General features: G+C 38.8%; 1 protein-coding gene across 2 annotated transcripts; it reads right to left on the reverse strand.

Annotated features, from left to right (window-relative positions):
- Positions 1-672: 672 nt before the first annotated feature.
- Positions 673-22,758, reverse strand: rab3gap2 (RAB3 GTPase activating protein subunit 2 (non-catalytic)). Of its 2 annotated transcripts, none has more exons than XM_079833247.1 (35): positions 22,432-22,758; positions 21,523-21,596; positions 21,309-21,426; positions 21,131-21,212; positions 20,876-20,923; positions 20,234-20,309; positions 19,970-20,071; positions 19,785-19,884; positions 19,528-19,626; positions 18,767-18,915; positions 17,648-17,727; positions 17,441-17,530; positions 14,940-15,079; positions 14,371-14,566; positions 14,149-14,292; positions 13,943-14,025; positions 12,999-13,063; positions 12,827-12,917; positions 12,626-12,747; positions 12,334-12,538; positions 10,529-10,626; positions 10,258-10,363; positions 10,010-10,170; positions 9,750-9,924; positions 7,401-7,541; positions 7,160-7,266; positions 6,800-6,866; positions 6,625-6,695; positions 6,510-6,545; positions 6,314-6,433; positions 5,964-6,179; positions 4,021-4,110; positions 1,964-2,164; positions 1,615-1,779; positions 673-1,535 (listed from the first exon to the last, which is right to left on the reverse strand). In XM_079833247.1, the coding sequence occupies exons 1-35, from the start codon at positions 22,541-22,543 to the stop codon at positions 1,383-1,385; spliced, it is 4,083 nt and encodes a 1,360-aa protein (XP_079689373.1). In that variant the 5' UTR covers positions 22,544-22,758; the 3' UTR covers positions 673-1,382. The 2 variants fall into 2 exon arrangements, with proteins under 2 accessions (XP_079689373.1, XP_079689374.1); XM_079833248.1 differs by having other exon boundaries at positions 6,359-6,433; positions 22,432-22,748.
- Between the last annotated feature and the right edge of the window lie 3,298 nt (positions 22,759-26,056).

Genomic DNA, 26,056 nt, shown 5'->3' on the forward strand with positions numbered 1-26,056 from the left:
CCTCGTCACATCCCTACTATACAGCCACGGATCATTTGCTCACTGCAAACACATCATGTGTAAAAGCACAACGAGCCGTGCACCGTTTGCACACTGTAACCAGAGAATGGCTGTCCGACGACGTCATAATCTCTTTGAGTATGTACTTTGTTCTGTGTAGTATGAATCTAATCTGGATGTTCTGCATTCACCATGTTGTCATTTATCATGTGACCTACCAGGGTCAGTTACGTTGCTTTACTGCCATTCACAAATCCTCTCCTGTGGCCTCGCTGGAAGAATTAGGTCATCCAGGTACTTTTTGATGAATACTGTGAATTCGGACATATTACTCTTATCACATACTGTTTTTTGCCTACTATATAGTAGGGATGTAATTTAGTATGCAGCTTATGTGTGAACCTGCTGCAAGTGTTGCTGTAGTGCTGATATGGATTAAATATTGGAACCAAGATGACTTTAAAAGATAAAAGCAGGAAGATCCAGACATACAGGAATAACATTTACTGACTACTGAACGGTAAGGGGAAAAAATGTGTGTGTGAAAGTGATTGTGTTAAGAGGAAGAGTGGCATTCTCTGATCCTGTAACTATCAACAGTCCAGATCAACTCTCACCCTCTCAAGATCCTGATTGACGGATATTCCCTTCAAGACAATGAGCTGCACCACAGTTCTCAAAAATCGTCTTTATTTTTGGTATTATGGTTTACGTTGTGTTATGAGCAGCCAGGCACAGCTGGTACAGGACTGCGTAAAAGGTCAGCGCTACAGAAGAGAAGTCTTTCTTTTGTCTCACCTTGCAACCACACCTAAAGTTGTACATTTAAAATAAACACATACATTAACAGATGACATTTTAGTGCTTTTTCACTAATAAACAGCATCGATGTGAAATTGCAGACACATTTAACTGGCAGAATAAATGAACGAGAACATTTAGAATTTGAAATAGAAAATATACCCCTCATGGTGTCAATATACTGCAATGTTTTGATTACACTGATTATAGCACAATATTATTTGAAGGCTTCCTTGTAAAGAACGCCCTTCTCGTTTAATTACAGGACTACTGTACATCAATAACATCGTTTTTATCCGAATAACACTCTAGACACTAGAGACGCCAGGCCCTTTATTCGTGCCACGTTCAATGTGCACAGGCATTGTGGGATAGCACATCCCCTAAAGGTGCTAGTGTCCTTGATATGATATTTTAGTGACAGTTTGGAAAAGACATTAAAGCCTGCTAAATTAAGCAGATTACTGATGATGATGATGATTTATTTAGACTGCTGACTGGATGCTTTTTCAGGTCTCGGAGCTCCTGGGAAGGTTTTTGAGTCTAGAATATAAAAAAAAAAACATGCCTCTTTCTCTATATCAGGGCTCTTCGTGTAAAGAGTCCACAGCCTCCAGCAGATGGAGGGCAAGGCTATATTGGGCGTGGTTTTCGGGGAGCATCTCGATGACTTTGTTGATTAGTCGACTGCTCTGAGACAGAGGTACCGAAGGACAGCGCAGCTCACTGGGGTCCTAAAAACACACAAACCATAATACAGGTGAGAATAAGATGGTCAGAGATTGGCGAGCTGTGCAGCCCGTGTATTCTTACCATAGCCTTCAGCCAGGTGCAGAGGGTGGGTGGAAGACGGGCCAGCAACTCCATCTGGGGTTTGGTCTGTGACTGGGAGTGGAGTAGGGAGAAACAGAGTCTCTGACCAATCAACACCAGCAGTTGAGAGCCCAAAACATCCTTGTCCTGCACCTCCATCATCACCTGAGAGATTTTGATAGAAAACATAAACATCAATGACAAAAGAAAGAAAAATTGCACAAAGATAAAGAAAAGACAGAAGATTATAAAAACAATGAAAGAAAAAAAGAGAAATGTATATACAAAAAAAGGAGAAAAAAATGAAATCTGTGTGTATGCTCAGGGGGTTTAAAATTGTGTGTGTTACCTCCTCTGCCCTCAGGTCCAGGCCCTGGTTGTAGAGCTCACAAACGAGGTGTCTGCATAGTATGTCAGTATTGACTTGCAGTAGAGACGAGAGCTCCATACACACGGACGGCCACATGTCTTCAGCACCGCTGTGTTTCACACCGTTCTCCTCAGCTTCAGCTAAAACCTTCACCCAGCCTGTTAACACGTTCATCAGAAACTGCACACAGTAATACAGTGTCAGAACGCCGGCTCATTATTGGCTAGCTCCTGTGTCAGCATTACACGCACGTGTCGTGGTGCTCACGTGACACAGTGTCGGCCAATTATGAGTCAGCATTTTGACGCAGAACCTGGAAGCGCTGCACTGTTTACACTATGTGAATAGCATAGGAGAACGACGTTAGGAAGAGATTGTTGAATAAAGTCGTTATTTTTGTTTTGTTTTTGCACACAACAAGTATTCTCGTCGCTTCATAACATTAAGGTTGAATCACTGTAGTCACAAGGACTATTTTAACAATGTCTTTACTACCTTTCTGGGCCTTGCAATGACATTTCTGCCTATGTGTGGATTTTCCTACTATTAACTAGGAAAATACGATTTGAGAGGGAGCTTATGTTCAATTTCATGAGTAAAGCCAATAAATTACAATAACTTCTTACTAGGAAACTTGTATTTTCCTACTAGGAAATCTGAGTTTCCTAGTAGGAAATGTGATTAGAGAGCGAGTTCATCCCCAATTTCACGAGTAAAGGCAATAAATTACAATAATTTCATTCTAGGAAGCACTTATTTTCCCACTAGGAAACTCGTATTTTCCTACTAAGAAAATTCCTGGTAGGACAATACGAGTGTTCATAGTAGCAAATTATTGTAATTTATTGCCTTTACTCATAAAATTGACATTAACTCTCAGATCATATTTCCTACCAGGAGACTCAAGTTTCCTAGTAGGAACATGAAAACGGTAACGTAGGAAAATACCTACTAGGAAGCTCGTATTTTCCTACTAGGAAATCTGATCTACTTCCTAGTAGGAAATTGTCATTTATTGCCTTTACTCATGAAATTGGACATTAACTCCCTCTCAAATCATATTTCTTACTAGGAAACAAGGAGTGCTGAAACATGGAGTTTCCTAGTAGGAACATACGAGTTTCTTAACGTATTCTATAATGTTATTCTGATGTAGAATTTGGAAGCGCTGATGTTGAAGAGAGGAGATTGTTGAATAAAGACGTTATTTTTGTTTTGTTTTTGCACACAAGTATTCTTGTCGCTACATAACATTAAGGTTGAATCACTGCAGTCACATGGACTATTTTAACAATGTCTTTACTACCTTTCTGGGCCTTGAAAGTTGCAATGACATTTCTGCCTATGTGTGGTTCCAAAACCTCTCGGATTTCATAAAAAAATATCTTAATTTGTGTTCTGAAGATGAACGAAGGTCTTACGGGTTTGGAACGACATGAGGGTGAGTAATTAATTTCATTTTTGGGCGAGTGAACCAACATAAGTACATCAACTTTGGTTTCAGAGGTGAGCTATCTTACGACATGTTATCCGAGAATCTTTTTGTTAATATGTGGTCAACATTTCACTGTCACTGTACAATATGCATGTTAGACAGACTATAAAAGAAAACTTTGGTCCCACGTTAGGTGGCCATAACTACTATGTACTTACATCAAAAAATAAATACAATGTCCTTATTGTGTTCATATTGTATTGCAAAACACTTACTTATGTCGAGGTGGGATATGGGTAAAGTTAGTGACAGGTGTGGTGGTATGGGTCAGTTAAAGGGTAGGGTTAGGTGTAAGGGAAGTGTCAACAGTGTAATTATACATGTAGCTACAGAAATTAATTACAGATGTAATTACATGCAGGTCATTTTTAAAATATAAGTACAATGTAAAAACATGTATGTACACAATAAGTGCATCGTATCAAATGCTTAATTAAAATGTTAGTACATAGTAGTTAAGGCCACCTAATATAAAGTGGGTCCAAAATTTTAATACTTATTTTGGTTGGAGGCCTTCTTGATGAGAGCAGATGTTACTCACTTCTTGTCTCAAAGCCACCAGGTTGGGGTCTATATCTCCACTGGGCAGCAACTGAATGGACACCAAATCTCTAAAAAACGCATTCTTGCCCTGTAGATGACAGAAAAAGACAACATGAATTAAAGGGAAAAGAACTAAGTGAAAGTGCATATCGAACTAGAAAAAAAAACAAAAAACAGATTAGCTTGTTGTTTGATAATTGCTGTGATTTGATGTGAGTGACAATCTGCTGGAAGTGGTGGATTATTGATCAGTCCTTGATCTGGTGAGCACATCATCAAAAAACAGATGTAATTGCAAAAGGAAGGGGAAGTTATAATGATGGGCACGGATAAATCATTTAGAAAAAAACACTACATTTTGATTTCATGGTGACAGATACGAGCCTGCTCTTCCCAGACTCTCGTACATTTCATTTGAAAAAAGAGAGCCTGGCCACTCTCCATTGATAAGCGTTAACTTCCTTGAAGGCGGGTACTCTGTTGAAGTTTAAAACTGAAGTAGCCTCTGTTTCTCACATGGATCCCCTCAGTGATAAAACCTAAAACTCTTGCATTCGGATTGTGATTTATTCACGGTGGAGGGGAGAGTTTTGTGATCGGGAATGCGCTGCTCACGTGGTCCGTAACATGATTGTATGCTGTAAATAAAATGTCATATGCCTGGTATGATAAGAATAAATACTGCCGTAAATAACGGCCCAATTCAAATGTTTACGTGCTTTTCTTCGTTTTATTTTTTGAGCAGTGATTAAATATATTGCTCTCTTAAATACTTGCCAGCATTTAAAATACAAGTCTAGAAATGCATCCAAATTACAGCAAAGCGCAACCGCACGGGGCTCTGTAGTGGTCAAAAAGGATATAAACAGGGAATTTTGAAGTGATATATTCTTGAAAACTCAGAGATGTGGATCCGGACAGCAATTACCACACGACCTTGGTGTTTGTCTAAAACAGTAGGGAATTCGGCCGGGGATTTTTACGCGGGTGGTGGGAGACAGACGGCAATAAAATCACTGACTAGCCCCTGTAAACAATGACAATACCTTCCTACCCCACGAGAAACAATTACCGTCCGAATAGGGCTTCAGCCAACTCCTTCACCACTAACAGAGCGAGCTGGAAAATCAAACTTTTCCCGAACCCTGTGGGGAGGAGGGCCACAACATCATGGCCACAAACAAAACTCAACAGAGATTGTTCTTGCTCCGGCTTTAACTTCTGGATATTCGGCAGCAGTGCCACAACGGAATGAATGGCTTCGCTCGCATCTTTCTCCGCCGCCATTACTGGACTACAACTCAAACTAGCGCACAACATCAACGTCATCGTTCTCAGCCACTCGCTCTATTCGTTGATTGGACCGGTAAAAATTTGTTCGGAGAAAACCTAAGAATATACCGCAGATATACGTATAAATTTAATTAATCACAATTAACCGGAAAATCATGCTTAAAACGATTTGGCTTAGTGTGAATATGAAAAAATAAATAAATTATGAGCAACTTGTCAGTGAAACACGGCTCTGAGATCAGTAGTAAATGCTGCTACCCGGGAGGGATTGAAGAACTCAGATAAAACATTGTCATAGTCGTGTGTTTATTAGTCATGTTTAATCAATCAAAGCGTTTCAATCTGTTTATTCAGCTACAGTTATAGTATGAAGCCCATTATGAAGTATGAAGACCCACTAACTCAGTTCAAGTGAGAAATTCCCCCAACACCAAATTCTGAACGGGTCTACAAGCCAGAGGGTGAGAGCACCCTCTGGCTTTCAGATGGAGCAGCATTTACAGATCACAGAGCCGTGCATCACTGACAAGCTGCGCAAAAAAATTAAATCACAGCCTTTGCCAAGTCACGCTTTATGGTTTATAATGGTTTAATTTCGAATAATCGTGCAGTAAATGCAATAAATGTTTTGTTGTCTTATGTTTTTACCTTGCTGTCAAACAGACTGAGCGGTTTGAGGCGCAGGGAGAAGGTCATGGCGGCGTGCAGCAGTGACGCTAACACACAGTGATGCTGAATGAGGGGATAGTGAACGGATCTCTGATCCAAAGCTAACTCCACAATAGACACTGGACCCTCAGCACCGCCCCACACTTCCTCCACAGACACATCTGGAGCAGGCACTTCCTCCACCCCTGAATCTGCCTGAGAAAGAAAAGAAGTTTAGAATATATTTCACGCTGTCATTTCAACCCATACTTTGCTAATCATTATTGAAAAAGCCACTATAACTTGAGGCATGCTTCCATCCATGCATCCACTGTTTGATCAGTTCTTACTCTGGAGAAAAAAGGAAAGGAAGGGAAAAAAGAGGAAGATGAGACCTCCATCAGAGCCTGCAATAACTGCACGCAGGAGCCCAGGAAACTCCTCACGGCTGCGTCTCCCATTCCGACATCCTGAACACACACACAAGCACACGTTAATTCAAATAAACAGATCTAAACTGAATTCATTCTTTGTGTCTTCTCTTACCCGTCTGCACAGCCGGTCTTTAGGTGCCTTTCCCACCTAAATCAACACATGCACTGTCAATTATTTAATCTTAAATCACAGCACACAAAGAGCCAGAGTACACAGACGCACAAACCTTTTCCATTAGGAAGGCAGCAGCTGAAAACCGCTTGACTATGAAGGTCTGCCACATCATAACAGAGACACCTGAGGGAAGAGCACAATTCAGGGAGAGAGAGTTATCATATGGAATTCCTTTTGTTGTAAAGAAGCAGCTTTCATTTAGTCAATATATGTCAAGTTACTCTTACCCAACTGAATGTGAGGACTGGAGATCATCTTCAAAAACTCCACTGACCACTCTAAGTACTGTCCCACCTGAACAGAAAGAGAGAGATGAAGTGTCCTCTGTGATTGGCTAATGTTTCTCCAGTATTACTGAACAGCGAATCCCAAGGAATTACAGTTACTGTACTGCTCCAGTAACAATTATTTAGTACTTTTAGAAGCAAGTATTTGGAAAAAAAATGTATCCAATTCTTTTGCTAAATTACTGTACATTAACAAAAACTAAAGTAATTTGGTTCCAGTATTTATTTTTAAGTTCTAAATAAGTCTTTTTTATTAGTTCCCTATTATAAGAAAGCTTTGAGACTGATTAAAGTCTTTACCTCTGGGTCTTTGTTCCACTGGACCACATTTTCCCAGCTACAGTGAGCAAACAGCACGTCAGGAGACAAAGAGTTTGGAAACCGCTGACATACACACTCCAGCAGCTCTGAGACAACACACAAACGCTTTAGTCAAACACAGAACACACACACGTGGCTAAAAGAAACTCTTATAAATAGAAACCACCATGGAATAATTTTAAATGATTCAAGTCACATGATCAAGAATCTCCACAATTACCCTCCAGTTTCTCCTCCCTGTCTTGCTGAAAGGGCTGTTCGGTGGGCTCATTCTCTCCCCTCCGTTGAAGGATCTTCCTCAAGATATCTGGAGACACACCCTGTCTGAAGATCAATTTTGAAACGCAGTCTGCTACACCACCTAAAAGACAAAAAACGAAAATATGGAAACACTATGATCGCTCATTTGCATTTTACCTGGTATGAAAGCATAGATTTGAATCTTAGTTTTACTGACAGCTTTAATATTTACTAGCTTCAAAAGTTGCATTTATTTGACGAAAAACAGTCATATATATTTTTAGGGGCCAAGCCCCGAAGGGGCTGTAGCCCCTCTTGGAATTGTTAGTTTACTTTATTATTATTATTTTTCCCGAATGGGAGTCAATGGCAGCCCTATGAACCGTAAGTAGGAAAATGATGAAATTTGGCAACATTGTAGAGATGCTCATGAAAAGTAATTGGACCATATTTGGAGTCTCTACACCCAACTCCATAGCGCCACCACCAGTTCAAAATGTCAACATTGAAATTGTTATAACTTTTGAACCCTTTGAGGTAGAAAAATGAAACTTAGTACACCTGATTCCTCTTATCATGCTGATCGCATTCATCACCTTACATCAAAACCCCGCCCATTACAGTAGCAGCCATTTTGAAAAGTACAGTGTTCAGTTTTTTTGCTACTCCTCCTTCAAAATTTGTCCAATTTTGTCCAAATTTGCCTCAGATGACCTTTGGAAAAAGCCGCACAGAAATGACTGAACAGATTTTTTTTATTTATCTTTATTCAAAAGTTATACTGTCTCAAACTTAAAGAGGTCGACCCAAAATTGGTTCTGAAACTGTATATCGGCCAAACTTTGATCAATCGAAACAAAATTTGGTACGCTTCATCGGACCCATGATCTGGGGGTCCATGCCAAAGTTGGGAACAGCGCCACCTACAGGTCGTGAGATATCGAAAATGGCTATTTCTGCTCATAACTTCTGAACGCTTTGTCAGAATATTGGCAGAATTGTCATAATATTGGTGTCTATGGTTTCCTCGGGTCATGCCAAATCCGTGGATACCGGATATGCTAGGATCAGATGAACCCTGTGTCCGCCATCTTGGATTTTGTCATAAATTGCAATATCTTTTATAATATTTAACATATCTGCACAAATAATGGTATGCATGACCGACAGCATGTCCTGAACATACATTAGAAGTTTCAGAACAGCGCCACCTAGTGTTCCATAGATATAAGGTTTTATTGCAAAAAGGCTTATAACTTTTGAAAACAAAGTTCAAAATTTAATTTCTTTATGTCATTATGTTCCTTGATTTATGCCAATTTCAACGATATCTCATTTGTCATTTTCCCAACATCTGACTGTCCGCCATATTGACGCAAATGAAAAACAGTTTTTTCGCTACTCTTCCTTCAGTTTTTGCCCAATTTTGTCCAAAGTTCGCTCAGATGATATTTGGACTGAGCCGCACAGAAATGACCGAACGGATTCTTGATAGTTACTACCGTTCCTGAGAAATTTGTCTCTGAAGTTGACCTTGCCTGTGTTTGTGTCTTTATACTAGCTAGCTTAGCATGTCAATTGGTTAATTCTAAAATTTGCTTCTGTTCCAGACATTAAATGATTCTGAGAATGATCTAATCTGAACTTTTTAAATATTACATGCAGTGCATTTTTTACAAAAAAAATCTTCATTCTAAGTTGATTCTCACTTTAAGTAAGGAACCTTGGCAGCTGTTTGAAAGCATGTCTGCACAGTGGCGCAACACGATAAACTGCAGGCACAAGACCCAGAGATTGTTGGTTCGAGTCCCGTGTTGGGCAACTTTATAAAATTGTGTGTAATGGTGTGCTGTGCTGCAGAACTTGCTGTGCTGCTGTACTTGCTGTTTGAGCTATTTGCTGTCCTTGCGGTGCCTTCTGGGCTTGGCCCCGCAATTGCTGCTTGCAGCTATATTTTTTTATTATTATTACAATTTAAAATAACTATATTCTATTTTATTAAATCTTAAATTGTAATGTATTCCCGTGATGGCAAAGCATAATATGCCAGCAACCATTACTAACCATTGAAATATTTTCATATTGAAAACAAAGTGCTGCTTAACATTTTTGGTGGAAACCGTGATTTTTTTCATGATTCTTCGATAAACAAAGTTCAAAAGAACAGTATTTATATGAAATAGAAATGTTTTGTAACATTATAAATATCTTTAAATATCACTTTTGATCAATTTAAGGCCTCCTTGCTGAATAAAAGTATAAATTACTTTTAAAAAAAATATTACAGACCTAAAATTTTGGAATGGTAGTGTATGTGTGTTTTATGTACCTCTGCCACTCTCTAATAGTGTTTTGACTGAGCAGCGTGTAACGGTGCTCCCGGTAGAGCCCTGAGGAGATGGAAGGCAGAGCAGCGTCTGCAGAGCAAGAACATCCTCCAACTGCTTTATACACACCACCCACTGCTCCAACTCCAGAGAAACACACTCCCACCCCTCCTGACACTGCAGAGAGAGTGAGAAAGAGAGAGTTAAACTCTGCACCAATTCTACAGAAAAAAGACACACACACACACACACACACAGACACCTTGCTCTCTGCCAGCCTGGTGATGGCATTCTTGGCTACACGATGAGCGACTAGAGTAGCCAGTAATGCGGAGGCCGCGCTTTCAGACTGAACACATGCTGTGCGGACCTGCTGCCACCAGGGAGAGACACACTGGCCGTCCCATGACTCATCTACTGCTCCTGATATGCAAACAATTGAAATATTAATAAACATAATAAAATATAGAGGACACAAGGTCACTCTCTCCTACAGATGATGTTAAAGACCTTTCATGGAGCTGAGGGTAGACAGCAAAGTGTGCAGGTGTGAGACGGCATCTGGGAACTTCAGTACTTCTTTCTCTTTGTTCAGCCAAACTGACAAGAGCAAAGACTGCCAGAGAGAGAGAGAGAGAGAGAGAGAGAGAGAGAGAAAGAAACACAGTGTGAAATCAAAAGGAGAGATTTTCATAAAAAGCAAAAATCTCAGCATTCAAATTCTTTTGTAATCATTCCAACCTTCAGTGTTTTTTTTTTTTTTTACACATCACTATCTTACCAATAGCTGCTGAGGGCTGATGCCACTTTCCTGCAGAGTCAGACACACTCTTTGTAAAGGACTCTGTCCAGACAGACAACCCCAGAAGAGGAAACTACCTGAAAGCACAAAATCACACATCAATTAACTGCTTATATAATGACGCCCCAATGTTAAAATTCAGATACAGATTATTATTTTCATGTTATGCCTGATAACCTTTAAATGGCCATTTTTAATATTTTATACCAGTTTAAAATGCTAAAAGTAAATTTAGATGGATATTTATTTTGAGATTTGCTTAATTTTGCTTAACATTTGGTTATTATTTTGTTCACTGGTGTTTTTAAAGATTAACTTTAAGTGAATATTAGGGTAAATAAGCATGCACTATTAAATTTCCATTATCAACCAATATATGAAAAATCTCTAATATCAGCCCATATAACTGATATGGTACCTATACATTGTGTATTCCGCACGTCACACCTCTTATAAAATTGCTCTGGTTGCAGCTCGCATCAAATTCAAGGTACTGATGTTTGCCTACAGAACAACCACTAGCTCTGCTTCCCTATACCTAAACTCCCTACTTCAGACTTATGTGCCCTCCAGAAGCTTGTGTTCTTCAAGTGAACAATGCCTGGTGGTGCCATCCCAAAGAGCTACAAAATCACTTTCACTGATCTTTACCTTGACTTTTCAATGCTGGTGGAATGACCTGCTTATCTCAACCCGAACTGCTAAGCCATTTTCAAGTAACTGCAAGTAAGGACGCATCTTTTTCGACAACACTTGACCCATTAATACTAACACTTATTATTTTATATCTATTAAAGATAAGATATATGCTAGACTAACTAGACTGGTCAAAGCACTTGCATATTGTTGCCCTATATGTAAGTTGCTTTGGATAAAAGCGTCTGCTAAATGATTAAATATAAATGTGTATCTCTAAATAATACACAAAATGTAAAACAATAAACATTTATGACCCTTAAAGTCCCCCTGCAGTCCATAATTTTATCCCATAAAACTCATCTTTGATAATCAAAATGACATATTTTTGTAGTTTCTGCTTTTTTGGTGAATATTTACTTATGGCAAAAATAGCTTGGATACACCCTTACTTCATAATATGCGCAGAACCATGAATATGTAAATAAGTCATCTCCTCCACTCAATCACACCAGCTCAGAGTGCCTGATCCACTCAGTCAATTGTAGTAAACACTACACAATCGCAAGTGGAAATATTGATTTAACGCAGAAGAAAAGGAAGAGTGAATTATACAGGGTCGTTCACAATCACAAGTCGATGTATCAGAATGGTTATGCGTTTTTTAATCTATTGCTACAATGCTACAATGTCTCTACAATGTCAGACACATGATGGTAAATTATATGATTAGCCTTTGGCTTAACTATGTTATCAAACAGCTAATAATGTGTTGCTGAGGTTACACAAACCATGTTCCTATTCGCCATCTCAGAGTCAGACAGCTGCCTTAAAAAAATCAGTATCCTTGGATGATTTGGACATCATAGAAAGTCAGTGGAGAAAAGCCATGCACTCACAATGATGGGATTGGTTAAATGTTTATGACGGTAGGACATTTTTGAGACTGTCCTTGGTACACAGTTTTAAGTTTTCTGGAAATACTAAGCAATGGTGCTGACTGATGGATTTGCACATGGTTTGACCAAAAGCATATTAAAAACACCACATACATATAAACAACAATAAAAACTTGATTTTCACTATAGGGGGTCTTAAAAACATTAAAATAATGCATAAAAAATACACACATCAAAGAGCAGTTTTACCTAGTTGGGTCCAGTCGGTATCAGGTTTTTTAATCACTCTGAGCTCTCCGTTCACCCATTCCAACTGAGACAGAAATGTTCGGACAGGCAGCGGCCCACTAGAGTCTTGAGCAAATGAGACGCAGGGTCGAGAGTTCATCTCTGTGTATCGTTGCAGGATTGAGCCAACACGAGCAAGATCCTCCTCGATGACAGAAAACGACAGCTGTACAGAGAGTAGAAGACTTTAGTTCAAATCTTAGTACATTCGTTTTGGTTAACTGGATAGTGTCTGTGTGCATGTGTTACTCACATGTTCTGGCTCAGTGGGTGATGTATCTGGTGTGTGCAGTAATTGAACGTCTGTATAGAGCTGGAGAAGTATGAGCTGGGATGAACAAAACTTTAGCAACGACTCATCCACTGCTTCAGGATCTAATACGAAGACACATGAAAAACATATCAGTTTAAATATGAAAAATACACAATACCCAGTGAGGATTGAGGGAGATACCTTGTTCTTTCAGGCTAGCTAATAATGCACGAGTAACATGAGTCAAACAGGACACTGGTGCATTCTTATTGGACAGCAGTGACTCCAGGGCCTGTCAATCAATCAGATATTTTATTAAAGAATTTATTAACATATATGACTTAATATGTTGGCGTGTATGTATTTTACTAACCTGCTTCTTAATAGCTGGATGTTTAATGTCCAGTAACACACTTTGTGCTTCACTCTCAAGCAGAGCTGTCAGTCAAAGGTCAACTCAAACATATCAGTGCAATAGAACCAAAACACAACATTGGGTAGTAGTAGGGCTGGGCGGTATGACAATATCGTTACCACAGTATAAAATGAGAGATTTTGCTATATTAAGTATATCGCAAACATACACGCATAACAGCACTACTGACACTTCAGAGTGATGAAATGCATTAATAAGAATATAAAAAGCAAGACATGCTTGATGTTAAAGAGTTATAAGCGCAATATCCTGAAAAGGAACACGGTGTGGTGCTCGTGCCAACATAGTGCGCACACAGAAAGCTGCCTCTCTCAGAAGGCGATCACGAATTTGGGATGAGCTCGATGTCAAAAAGTGCATCTCTCAGCATGTGATTGCGAAAGTGTATCAGTATAATGGATCCGTGTGTTTGGTCTTAAAGTGACAGCAGCCTAATATACCTACCTACCTGCTGCTGTGTCATTAATGTGAATCAAACATAAGAGAAAATAACTTGATGCTCTTGACTGAATTACTTTTTTTTGCTTTAATAATAATAAATTGGTTTAATTCATACAGTGAAGATTATGTGATATTTTATTTTTACATTTGATTATTACAATTCTGTACTTATTCTAACTACGTTAAACCTATTGTACCTATTGTATCTGATTAATTCAAATTTTTGTTACATTGTATTTGTCCTATTGTTTGCAATTTGCTTCTTTTTAATAACAGAAATGAGATAAAATAACACAAAATAACTATATCATGATAAATATCGTTATCGTGAAATTCAATTTCTCAAATCGTGAAATAAGAATTTGGTCATATCGCCCACCACTAGGTAGTAGTTCTTAAAAAAAGTAGGTGTTCATGAATATTAATGAGGCATGTCTGACCTGGCTCCACCTCCCTGGTCCTCAGTAGAGTGGTGAGTCTCCTCAGCAGGTGCATGTCTTTAGCACGCTCACTCTTCTTATCACTGACCAACAAACAGAATAGATACATCTGTGCTTACCCGCATTATGTGTGGGTTTTTTTAAATATTTTTTTTTATTAATGTGCTTGTGTGCATATTAATGAATAGTTATGTATGAATGTGTACCTAAGTGCCAGGTGGAATGGTATGGTGATGGCTCTCAGGGCTCCATTAACCGGATCAAATAGACACACCTGCTGTGTGTGTATCTGCCAGCCCTGACTGGTTACACTATTCACACCCATTAACCTGTGACCTGCGTACAGCAGCCTGAAAGAGAGAGTCATGAATGAATATGCATTTTCGATTTGTAGCAATGTTTTTTAGTTTTTGTGTGCGAGTGAGTACCTGCAATGTTTGCCTACAGTAAAAGCCCCTACTCGTGGTCCATGCTGAGTTCCCCACACCTCTAAAATCCCCCTACGTGGGGCATAAATCACCAGAAACTGGGCGTGCCTGCGGGGCATAGATGGAGATGTGGCTATATCTCTCTCCCCAGGAGCCTCTGACACCTGCACCCAACCGAGCTGAGCGTCACGATAGCCTACACACATAATACAGGCATTAAAAAAAAATATTACTGTTTATATACTGTTTAAAATAAATATTATTCCAATTATTTATATTACTATACTAAATTATATTTAAAAACAAATATTCAAATTATTTTATGTTTTAAAGATTAAATTCACAGTTGACTGCTTTTAGTTTTTAAAAACAAAATATAATTTATTACAAAAATTAACTTTTAACAACACATTGTCACATGGACAAGCATTTGCTCTGAGTTCACTAAAGCATTTGTCACACAGATTCAAATCTTGTTTGTCACAAGATTCTACTACAATTTAATAGGAACATGCTCATAAGATGATTGTTCGCAAATCAGACTACATTAGTTGCGCTGCTCTGCTCACCCTTCCACATCCTGATAGCGATGCCTCGTGCCACGTCCAGCAACGTGACTCTGCCAAAGTCATCTGTGACTCCAGCCATAGTGTTACATGGAGAGAGACAGATCGACTCGCCATGTCGACGAGAATCTGGAAGACCAAACCTGATGAAAGCAGAACAATTAAATTGTGCACTTAAATGAGTTAAATACACTCACCTAAAGGATTATTAGGAACACCATACTAATACTGTGTTTGACCCCCTTTCGCCTTCAGAACTGCCTTAATTCTACGTGGCCTTGATTCAACAAGGTGCTGAAAGCATTCTTTAGAAATGTTGGCCCATATTGATAGGATAGCATCTTGCAGTTGATGGAGATTTGTTGGATGCACATCCAGGGCACGAAGCTCCTGTTCCACCACATACCAAAGATGCTCTATTGGGTTGAGATCTGGTGACTCTGGGGACCATTTTAGTACAGTGAACTCATTGTCATGTTCAAGAAACCAATTTGAAATGATTCGAGCTTTGTGACATATCCTGCTGGAAGTAGCCATCAGAGGATGGGTACATGGTGGTCATAAAGTGATGGACATGGTCAGAAACAATGCTCAGGTAGGCCGTGGCATTTAAACAATGCCCAATTGGCACTAAGGGACCTAAAGTGTGCCAAGAAAACATCCCCCACACCATTACACCACCACCAGCAGCCTGCACAGTGGATGATGGCATGATGGATCCATGTTCTCATTCTGTTTACGCCAAATTCTGACTCTAACATCTGAATGTCTCAACAGAAATCAAGACTCATCAGACCAGGCAACATTTTTCCAGTCTTCAACTGTCCAATTTTGGTGAGCTCGTGCAAATTGTAGCCTCTTTTTCCTATTTGTAGTGGAGATGAGTGGTACCCGGTGGGGTCTTCTGCTGTTGTAGCCCATCCGCCTCAAGGTTGTGCGTGTTGTGGCTTCACAAATGCTTTGCTGCATACCTCGGTTGTAACGAGTGGTTATTTCAGTCAAAGTTGCTCTCCTATCAGCTTGAAATCATTCGGCCCATTCTCCTCTGACCTCTAGCATCAACAAGGCATTTTCGCCCACAGGACTGCCGCATACTGGATGTTTTTTCCTTTTCACACCATTCTTTTGTAAACCCTAGAAATGGTTGTGCGTGAAAATCCCAGTAACTGAGCAGATTGTGAAATACTCAGACCGGCCCATCTAGCACCAACAACCATCCCACGCTCAAAATTGCTTAAATCACCTTTCTTTCCCATTCTGACATTCAGTTTGGAGTTCAGGAGATTGTCTTGACCAGGACCACACCCCTAAATGCATTGAAGCAACTGCCATGTGATTGGTTGATTAGATAATTGCATTAATGAGAAATTGAACAGGTGTTCCTAATAATCCTTTAGGTGAGTGTATAGTGTGTATCAGTGTTAGGTAAGTTAAGTCAAGTCAAATCAAAATGTATTTCTAAAGCACATTTAAAAGCAACAGAGTTGCACCAAAGTGCTGTACAATAAAACATTGAGCATATAAAAAGAAAACATACGGTGTATAAAATATAAACACAAACAGAATACAATCAGAAAACTTCAAAATTAACACCAGATAAAGCCTTGTATGCAAAAACAGCCATTTTAAAATAGATTCTAAACTGTACAGGAAGCCAATGTGAAGTCGCTAAAATGGGAGACATGTGATCCCTCATTTTTGTGCCGGTAAGACATCTCGATGCAGCATTTTGGAGGCGAGAGACCGCAGTTTGAGGCAGGCCACAGAATAGGAAATTACAGTATTCCAGACGTGATGTTATGAGAGCGAGGATTACAGTTTCCAAATCTTTCGTGGACAGAAACTGTTTTCATTTCACAATCTCAGATGAAGGAAACTGCCTTTTACCACTTTACTGATTTGTTTCTCAAAATGTTGTGACAAATCAAATGTTACCCCAAGATTTCTTACATGTGGTTGAAAACTGGTGGAAAGAGAACCTAAATTAAAAACAGATGGAGCCTAAAATCAGAATTTCACTTTTGCTCCTCAACTTCACATTTAATCTCCTCAAAACAGTTGCAAAGCACTTCCAAAGGATAACTACTGTCAGTTTTAGCTGGTAGATAAAATCGTGTATCGTTTTAGTTGGTAGATAAAATCGTGTATCGTCAGTATAGCAGTGGTAGCAGATCTTATATTTCTTAAAAATGGCACCCAAGGGGAGCATAAAAAGTGAAAAAAGAAGAGCGCCTAAAATGGACCCTTGGGGCACACCGCATATTAGGGGAACCAATGGAGAAGAAAACTTTCCAGTGCTCACTGATTAATTACTATCAAAACTTCATACTCATTACATCTTTAACAGTGTATTTCGATTACTGTTTAAATCTAAAACGTTTTACTTATTACTCGTTACTTTCTAAATCTCATATCAACCTTGACCCATTGAACAAAACAAGGATAGACATGAAACCGCTTTTAAATAAATAACATAAAATTGCATTCATTATTCTTGAACTTACCTAACAGGAAGGGCTGTGGCTGGCTCCACCTTTGGCTTCTGTTTCTGCACTGACTCCTCTTCATTCTTACTCTTCCATCCCAACCAGCCACTATGGAGGAAAAAAAGGAGAGACAGAGACCAAGAATGAGTAAACATGGAATGAGCTTGAACATGACAGGCCAGTGCTAATGAGAGCCGAGAGTTTAAATAACCCAGACACACAGACCTGGCAGCACTGAACAGAGCTGATGTGAGTTTGCTGGCCACAGCCAGAGCCACATGGGAGAGAAGAGGCTGAGAACTGCCCTGATATATAACAGAGGAAAAATAGTCATAATAAACAAGAACAACTACAAATAAGACACAAGCACCAACAATACGCCAAGGAAAAGGTGTGTGTGAGTGTGTGTGTGTGTGTGTGTGTGTGTGTGTGTGTGTGTGTTGTGTATACATATTATGTATATATAAATACACACACATGCATGTGTATATTTAAGAAAAAATATATATATTTATATATAAAATATGTATATTTATATAATATAAATGATATAAACATATACAGTATATACATGCAACTATTTCTTACATATATACATGTATGAGTGTGTATTCAAATATACATAATAATTATACTATATATACTACCAGTCAAAAGTTTGGAATCATTAAGTTTTTTTAATAGTTTTGAAAGAAGTCTCTTCTGCTCACAAGGCAGCATTTGATCAAAAATACAGCAAAAACAGTATTATTGTGAAATATTTTTTAAAATGTTTCTATTTGAATATATTTTAAAATGCAATTTATTTCTGTGATTCAAAGCTGAATTTTCAGCATCATTACTCCAGTCTTTAGAGTGAGTCACATGATCCTTCAGAAATCATTCTAATATGCCGATTTGCTGCTTAAGAAACATTTATTATTATTATCAATGTTGAAAACCATAGTGTACAATTTTTTTCAGGATTATTTAATGAATAGAAAGTTCAAAAGAACAGTATTTATATGAAATGGAAAGCTTTTGCAACATTATAAATGTCTATACTGCCACTTAATCAATTAAATGCATCCTTGCGGAATAAATGTATTAATTTCTTTAAGTTCTTTCCCCCAAATAAAATATATTAAATAATTCTTACCGACCCAAAACTTTTGAACGGTAGTGCATTACAAAAGCTTTCTATTTCAGATAAATACTGTTCTTTTGAACTTAGAGCCTTAGTGAGCAGAAGAGACTCAGAATCTTAGTGATTCCAAACTTTTGACTGGTAGTGTATGTAAACAAACTTTTATTTTGGATGCGATTCATCGTGATTCATCGTTTAACAGCCCTAGATGTGTGTACCTCTATAGCGTAGTAGAATCCAGTGTAGGGTCCTCCTCCCACTGTGATATACTGACTCATAGCAGGAGGGCTTCCTTTAACCGAAGCATGATATCCTCCCAGAATAGAGGCATTTTTCATCTGGTCGAACACACTCAGAGTAGTAATACCTGAAAGAGGCAGACATTACATTACACTACCATTCAAAAGTTTGGGGTCAGTAAGAATTTTTTTGAAAGACATAATAGTTTTATTCAGTGAGAATGCATTAAATTTATCAAAAGTGACCATAAAGAGATTTCTAATGTTACAATAGAGTTTACATTTAAAATATATGCAGTTTCTTTTTTAGCTTTCTACTCAGCATAGAATCCTAAAAGAAATGAATACATTTCCACAAAAATATTAAGCAGCACAACGCTTTTCAACATTGATAATAAGAAGAAATATTTCTTGAGCACCAAATCAGTATATTAGCATGATTTCTGAAGGATCATGTGATACTGAAGATTGGAGAAACGGCTGCTGAAAATTCAGCTTTGCCATCAAAGGAATAAATTACATTTAAAAATATATTTCCAAATAATAAACAGTTATTTTAAATTCTAATAATTTTACAACATTACTGATGAGCATGAGAGACTAAAAAACATCTTACCAACCCCAAAGTTTTGAATGATAGTGTATATATTAACAGTTTTTCAACTGTGCTGTGGCTATCTGTTCAAAAAGGATAACAAAAGAAACTGTTAGAGAAATTAAATAAAAGAAATCTCTCTTACCAATGCTGGAATGGTCTGTAATTGTGTCCATATCTTGCAGGCCCCACTTCTTATAGGCCAGCGGTGGAGGCTGGATGACATCACTTCCTGCTGCTGCCGCTAAAAGGCAAAGGGGCAGATACAGGGAATAAAAGGGATGAAAACAAAAACATGAAAGACAAAATAAAAATATGTAAGGCACTACTGGCCACACTATAATCTAGTCAAAGCCTGATACACATTAAACCATCTGCACTCTCTCTCTCTCTCTCTCTTACCTCTGGCAACCTGGTTTCGACAGGCGCGTAAAGACTGGAAGAGACTAAAGCCATCGATGGTGACCAGGGATGCTGGGTACAAAATACTGAGCTCCTCATGCTGATAGAGAGACAGACATTTCAACTGCTTAACAAGTGCTTTGTGCAGAAATTAACACATCAGTCAGTGTAAGAGCTACTGGTACCTGTTCCGTTACTCCAGGGTGACGTGGAATCTCATAGGTGCGACATTTGAGTCGCAGCACAGGATCTTCATGCAACAACTGGGCCAACAGAAGAACACCACTCTATACACACACACACATAAATGATAGATAAGACCAGTGGATTGTATGCTCTGCTGATAGTGGTCTGGTTTTGATGAAATATGACATATTACTGTTTATTATTGATGCATTAAAGAGTCAGATTCAGCTGGTGAGTGTATAGGTCAGAAAACATCACAGTACCTCTGTGTAGAAACGGACATAACCTGAGCTGAATCCAACCACAATGCAGGTCCAATCGGGTCGGCCGGTAGAACTTCTAAACACATAATGAATACACACACTAACGTTCAAAAGATTGTGAAGGGTAAGATTTGTTGAAAGTCTTTAATGTTTACCAAGGATGCCTTTATTTGATACAAAATACAGTAAAAAAAAAAAAAGTAATATTCTAAAATATTATTACAACTTAAAACAACTGTTTTGCATTTTAATATATAATTTATTCCTATGATGGCAAAGTTGAATTATCTGCATCGTTACTCCAGTCTTCAGTGTCACATGATCCTTCAGAAATCATTCTAATATGCTGATTTGGAGCTCAATAAACATTTGTTAATCTTATTATCATCAATGCTGAAAACAGTTGTGCTGCTTAATATTTTGTGGACATTTTTTTAATTCTCTGATGAATAGTTTTATTTGAAAAGTCTTTACAGTCACTTTTGACAGTAAAGCATGTGAAAGAGTAGATCTGTTTATACAGGTGTGTGTGTGTGTGTGTGTGTGTGTGTGTGTGTGTGTGTGTGTGTGTGTGTGTGTGTGTGTGTGTGTGTGTGTGTGTGTGTGTGTGTGTGTGTGTGTGTGTGTGTGTGTGTGTGTTACCTCTTCTGGCTGGCCAACGGAATACAGATAACACTACTGATACACTCTCTGTGAAAAGAAAAGACAATTGAGAACCAATGAGCAAAAATAAAAATCTTTATTTATTTTTGTTCTTCTGCCTCTTAGCTTTCTATTTGTCTATATTTTATTTGTGTCTTGTTCTCATCCTTTCTTCTTTTGGGGATTAAATCCCTTTATGTTATTTCCCAAAACCCTTCCAATCCTGACCCTCCCCTCTCCTCTTCCGTTTCTCACCCCTCTTCAACTGTCAGCGTTCCGCTCCAGGTCACAGCGAGGGCCATTTCCTCCTGCCCACTTTCAGCTGTCCGCCACTTAGCTGCCAACCAATCAATTCACATATGAGTTTATACCAATCAAGAACCAATCAGCAATAAAGAAGATATTAATCAGTATTGTGCGTATGTGTGTGTACCAGAGAGAAATGTGGCCTTATGTTCTCGAGCAATGACCAGTAGATCTGAGCAGGGCGAGAGAGACAGCACGCAGTCCTGCAGCCAGGGGACGCTTTGCTGCTGCTCCTCCTCCTCAGCCTAGGAGAAGAACACACAGGTTTGGAATGGCAGGTTTTGTTGAGTAAATAATGACATAATTTTCAATTTTAAGACTTCCAATCCTTTGATACAAACCTGAGCTCCATCCTCTTTCCCGTCAGGATTCTCCCAGGAGCCCCAGTCTGAGTCATCCCACGTTAACTCATTCTCTAGAGAGAGAGAGAAAATGATGTAAATAATGTGGTCAGCATCGATGAATCTATTCACTATAACAGTCAGCTCATTCTGGTCCACCAACCTCTATAAGAGCTTATTTACACAGTCTTATCCTTTTTCTCTCTATCTCTATCTGCCGACTCATTTCTCCCTCACGTCACTATAGTCAAGTGTTTTGACCCAAGTTGCCAATCGCATGACAGAATCTTGAACGCAAGGTCCCTTCCCTTTTCTTCTCCAGTCTTTCTCTTCATTGATCTTTCGTTCATTCACTGTCACTAACGGAGTCATGTGCTTCAGGATCTTTCTGCAGGATGACTCATTCACCAAGGGCAAACACACCTCCCTTCCTCTCTCTCTCTCTCTCTCTCTCTCTCTCTCTGCATGGAGTGTAAGTTATTCTGCATCACAGTCAAACAATTCACTTTTTACACATGATCTTTTTGACTTCTCATTAGATCATTGATTTTATCATTAGATATAAAACGAGTATTTTATATCCCCCTAACTGTAAACCTAACTCTTAAAGAAGTATTCCTGCATTTATATATTTTACTTAAGACATGATTATTTAGCATGTTAAATTATGCTGTTTTTAATTGTTGTGGGGACATTGTGATTCCAATAACACATGCAAAACGTACCCCAAAACGCACAGCCTGACATGAGTGTGTTGTTTTGCATTTACCTCCCAACATCCACTTTTCAACTTTACCAAGCATCCAACACACCCGCACTGACACCCATAAATCACTGAAAAACCGCAGTGCAGGCGAACCATCATTGAACTGGACTTAACATGCATATACAGACTGACTCCAGCAGTACCTGCTTGTGTTTTCTCTCCCTCCAGGCCGGCTTTGTTGTTCTTAGGGAACAGAAACTCTCGCACCTGTCTGAGCTCCTGGACACGGCCGAACTCCAGCAGACAGCAGGACATGATTCGGGCGGAACGAACCGGACCCAAAACCTGCGGATTCTACGACATAAACCCACCGTCCGATACACGTACAGCCTCTTAGTGTGTTTATGAGCCTGTCAGTGAAGTTTGAGAGGGTGCTGGCCGTTTTTTTGTGGACCCGAGTGGGTCAGAAAATCCAGCTGAGGTGTCAGTGTGTTGTTGTGATGTGAGTTTGGAATGACACATCCACATCCGTTATACTACATACGACAATCGCACTGCTGCCCCCTGGTGACATGGAGGACACGCTCTTAACATAACACCATAATAATCGAAGAGTCAGTGCAGATAAATGTTTTCATTTAAACTGTTAAAACTGTTTCTTTCCTGATTGCGTCCTCAGAGGTGAACATAATAGATCCTTTCATTCAGGTATGGTGGTTATTTGAGCTGATATGCCTACATATAGCCTTTTAATCGAAATTTAAAGAGTAGCTAGCCTATAACAATTATTAAACAAAACAATTAATTAAAAACAATGTAGAAAGTAGCCTACAAATACTGTAATTGATAAATGTACACCATTTAAAGCATGTTATTTTTAAAAATGTATCCTGGAAACAGTCTTTCAATTAAAATATACACTATTGCCAAAAGTTTTGGGACGCCTGCCTTTACGTGCACATGAACTTTAATGACATCCCATTCTTAATCGGTTTGGGTTTAATGTTGGCCCACCCTTTGCTGCTATAACAGCTTTAACTCTTCTGGGAAGGCTTTCCACAAGGTTTAGGAGTGTGTTTATGAACATCTTGACCATTCTTCTGGAAGCGAATTTAGGAGGTCAGGCACTGATGTTGGACGAGAAGGCCTGGCTCGCAGTCTCTGCTCTAATTCATCCCAAAGGTGTTCTATTGGGTTGAGGCCAGTCCTCCACACCAAATCGCTCATCCATGTCTTTATGGACCTTGCTTTGTGCACTGGTGCGGTCATATAGGAACAGGAAGGGGCCATCCCCAAACTGTTCCCACAAAGTTGGGAGCATGAAATTGTCCAAAATGTTTTGGTATGCTGAAGCATTAAAGGGGCTATATGCGTTTTTCTGAAATTTAAACTCGCGACTGACACCTGTGGCCAAAAAACAGAACTGCTCTTCCTTTCTGCTCGCTCTCGCAGCGCGCGCTCGTACGTGCACACTTCATAAGTCATCTGCTGCAAGGAGGTCAACATTATGTTTACAGAGGTAAGAACAGTCAAATACATATATACAGAGAGTGATCTGAAACGTTTAACATGAACGCGCTTGACGTCACATCCGCAGACAGCGCGGGAAAAATCCGACCCGACAGAAAATTGGAAAAATAGGATACAGGCTTATAGGTGCACCCACTGTGAGCGGACAAGGTGTCAGTATGCTCATCAGGAGATGTTTGAGTCATAAATGGTAAAATAAAAAGGCTATTGTTACGTTTATTTTGGGGAAAAAGTTGCATATAGCCCCTTTAAGAGTTCCTTTCACTGGAACTAAGGGGCCAAGCCCAACCCCTGAAAAACAACCCCACACCATAAACGCGTAGAATATTTAGTAGTGAGGAAATTTCACGAATGGACTTATTTCACAGGTGGAAACCTATCACAGTACCACACTTGAAATCACTGAGTTGCTGAGAGCGACCCATTCTTTCACAAATGTTTGCAGAAGCAGTCTGCATGCCTAGTGGTTTATTTATTTTTTATTTTTTTTACACATGATTGGAACACCTGAATTCAATGATTTGGGGGTGTCCCAATACTTTTGGCAATATGGTGTATACCTTTATTTTATTGTTGTCTGAATGTTTGTTAGTGTGATGTTATTATTCACTTGCTTAGCAAACAGCTATAGAAAAAATAACAGTTATAGTACCAGAAGTCTTCATGTGTATTTACATTATAAGAACACAGATGTGCAAGAGATTTACCACAGAATAAAATGTTCTACACAGGAAACCTGATCATGGAGAAGAGAGTTCACATAAGAACCGATTGTGCCAAGAGAAGAATTTCACCAGAAGCCAATGAGGTCTCCATGAAGACATCTAACAGATGTCAGCTATCAACTCAAGACCAACAGGTAATAAAGAAACATGCATTAGGAGCTGCTACTGCATGTGCGGGCTGGTCCTGTCTCTAATCAACCTCCTTCTCCTCACAGAACAGGGTCAGGGACTGCAGGCTGGTTCAATTGTTGAAAAACAGTCTGCTGGGACGTTGGCTGAGTGAGAACTGTACAGGCAGAGTCGCACTCCAGCTGCTGACAGCCAGCCTCTTCCTGCTGTTTGTCTGGCTCCTGGCGGAAGTGCACATGGTCCTGCCATGCCTCCTTCTGTGTGGCTGCCTCTTTGATGGGCCATTCAGGAGGACAGTGAACACAATCTGGGCCTGGATAACAGCTCCTGCGGGGGATAGTGGTGGAGAAGGTGCTCCATAGATGCAATGAGATTAAGTGAGAATAATAGACATGATAGACAAAACCTTCCCTTTACTGCAAATGGAAAACAAAGAAGGCTTGTGTTTAAATCTAGCTCAGAATTAATTTGAGTCTTGGTGGTCATTGAAATTTTTCCAGGTGAGACATGCATGCCCCTTGACCAGTTGACCTTTTATTGGTCCTGGAATAAGATCATAAACTTACGATCAAACACTAATAATGAACTAAACTAAAACCCAACTAAACTAGTCAGGCAACATGCAACACAGAAGAATTGACTCACCTTCAATTGATGAGATGGAATTTGGATTCCACACAGGAAATCGAATAGAAATTTTACTTGCTATGTATTATAATTGTCTGTAAAGGTGCAGTCACATTTATATGGCAAGCGTTTTTATGACTTTAATTAATTCCCAGGATATGAATTTGTAATAACAAAAATTCAATTTTCACTAGTTAAAATGCTAACTAGAATTAGATTTCTACTAGTAACAATCATATTTTTTCATATCAGGAATTACATTTCCACTAGTAAAAATGTTAATTCTTGATATCAACGATGACATCATCACTCACAGAAATACGAATTCTTGATATCAACAATTTAATTTAATCTAGATAAAACTCTCATTCTTGATATCAGTAATTGTATTTTCACTAGTGAAATGTCACCATGCCATTCAAATTCAATTGTTGATATCAAGAATTGATTTCTTACTAGTTGAAATTCTAGTTTCACATATCAGAAATATAATTCTTACTAGTAAAAATACATCTTTTTTTTATATCTATAATTGTGTGGTTACTAGTGCAAATGTCTATTCTTGATATCAACAATCACATTGCTACTAGTAAAATTTTTGATATCAATAATTTGATTGTCACAAGTTACAATGTTAAATTCTGATATCATGAATGTGATTAGTAAGAAAGCCATTTTAGATATCAAAAAGGATATTGATATCAGAAATAACAAATGTACCATGTTGAAATAAATTTATAGATATCAATAATTAACATTTCAACTAGTGAAAATATTATTTATATCAGGAATTTATGTTTTTACTAGTAACAAAGTA

Source organism: Gobio gobio (assembly GCF_949357685.1).
Source record: "Gobio gobio genome assembly, chromosome: 13".
Classification (NCBI taxonomy): Eukaryota; Metazoa; Chordata; class Actinopteri; order Cypriniformes; family Gobionidae; genus Gobio; species Gobio gobio.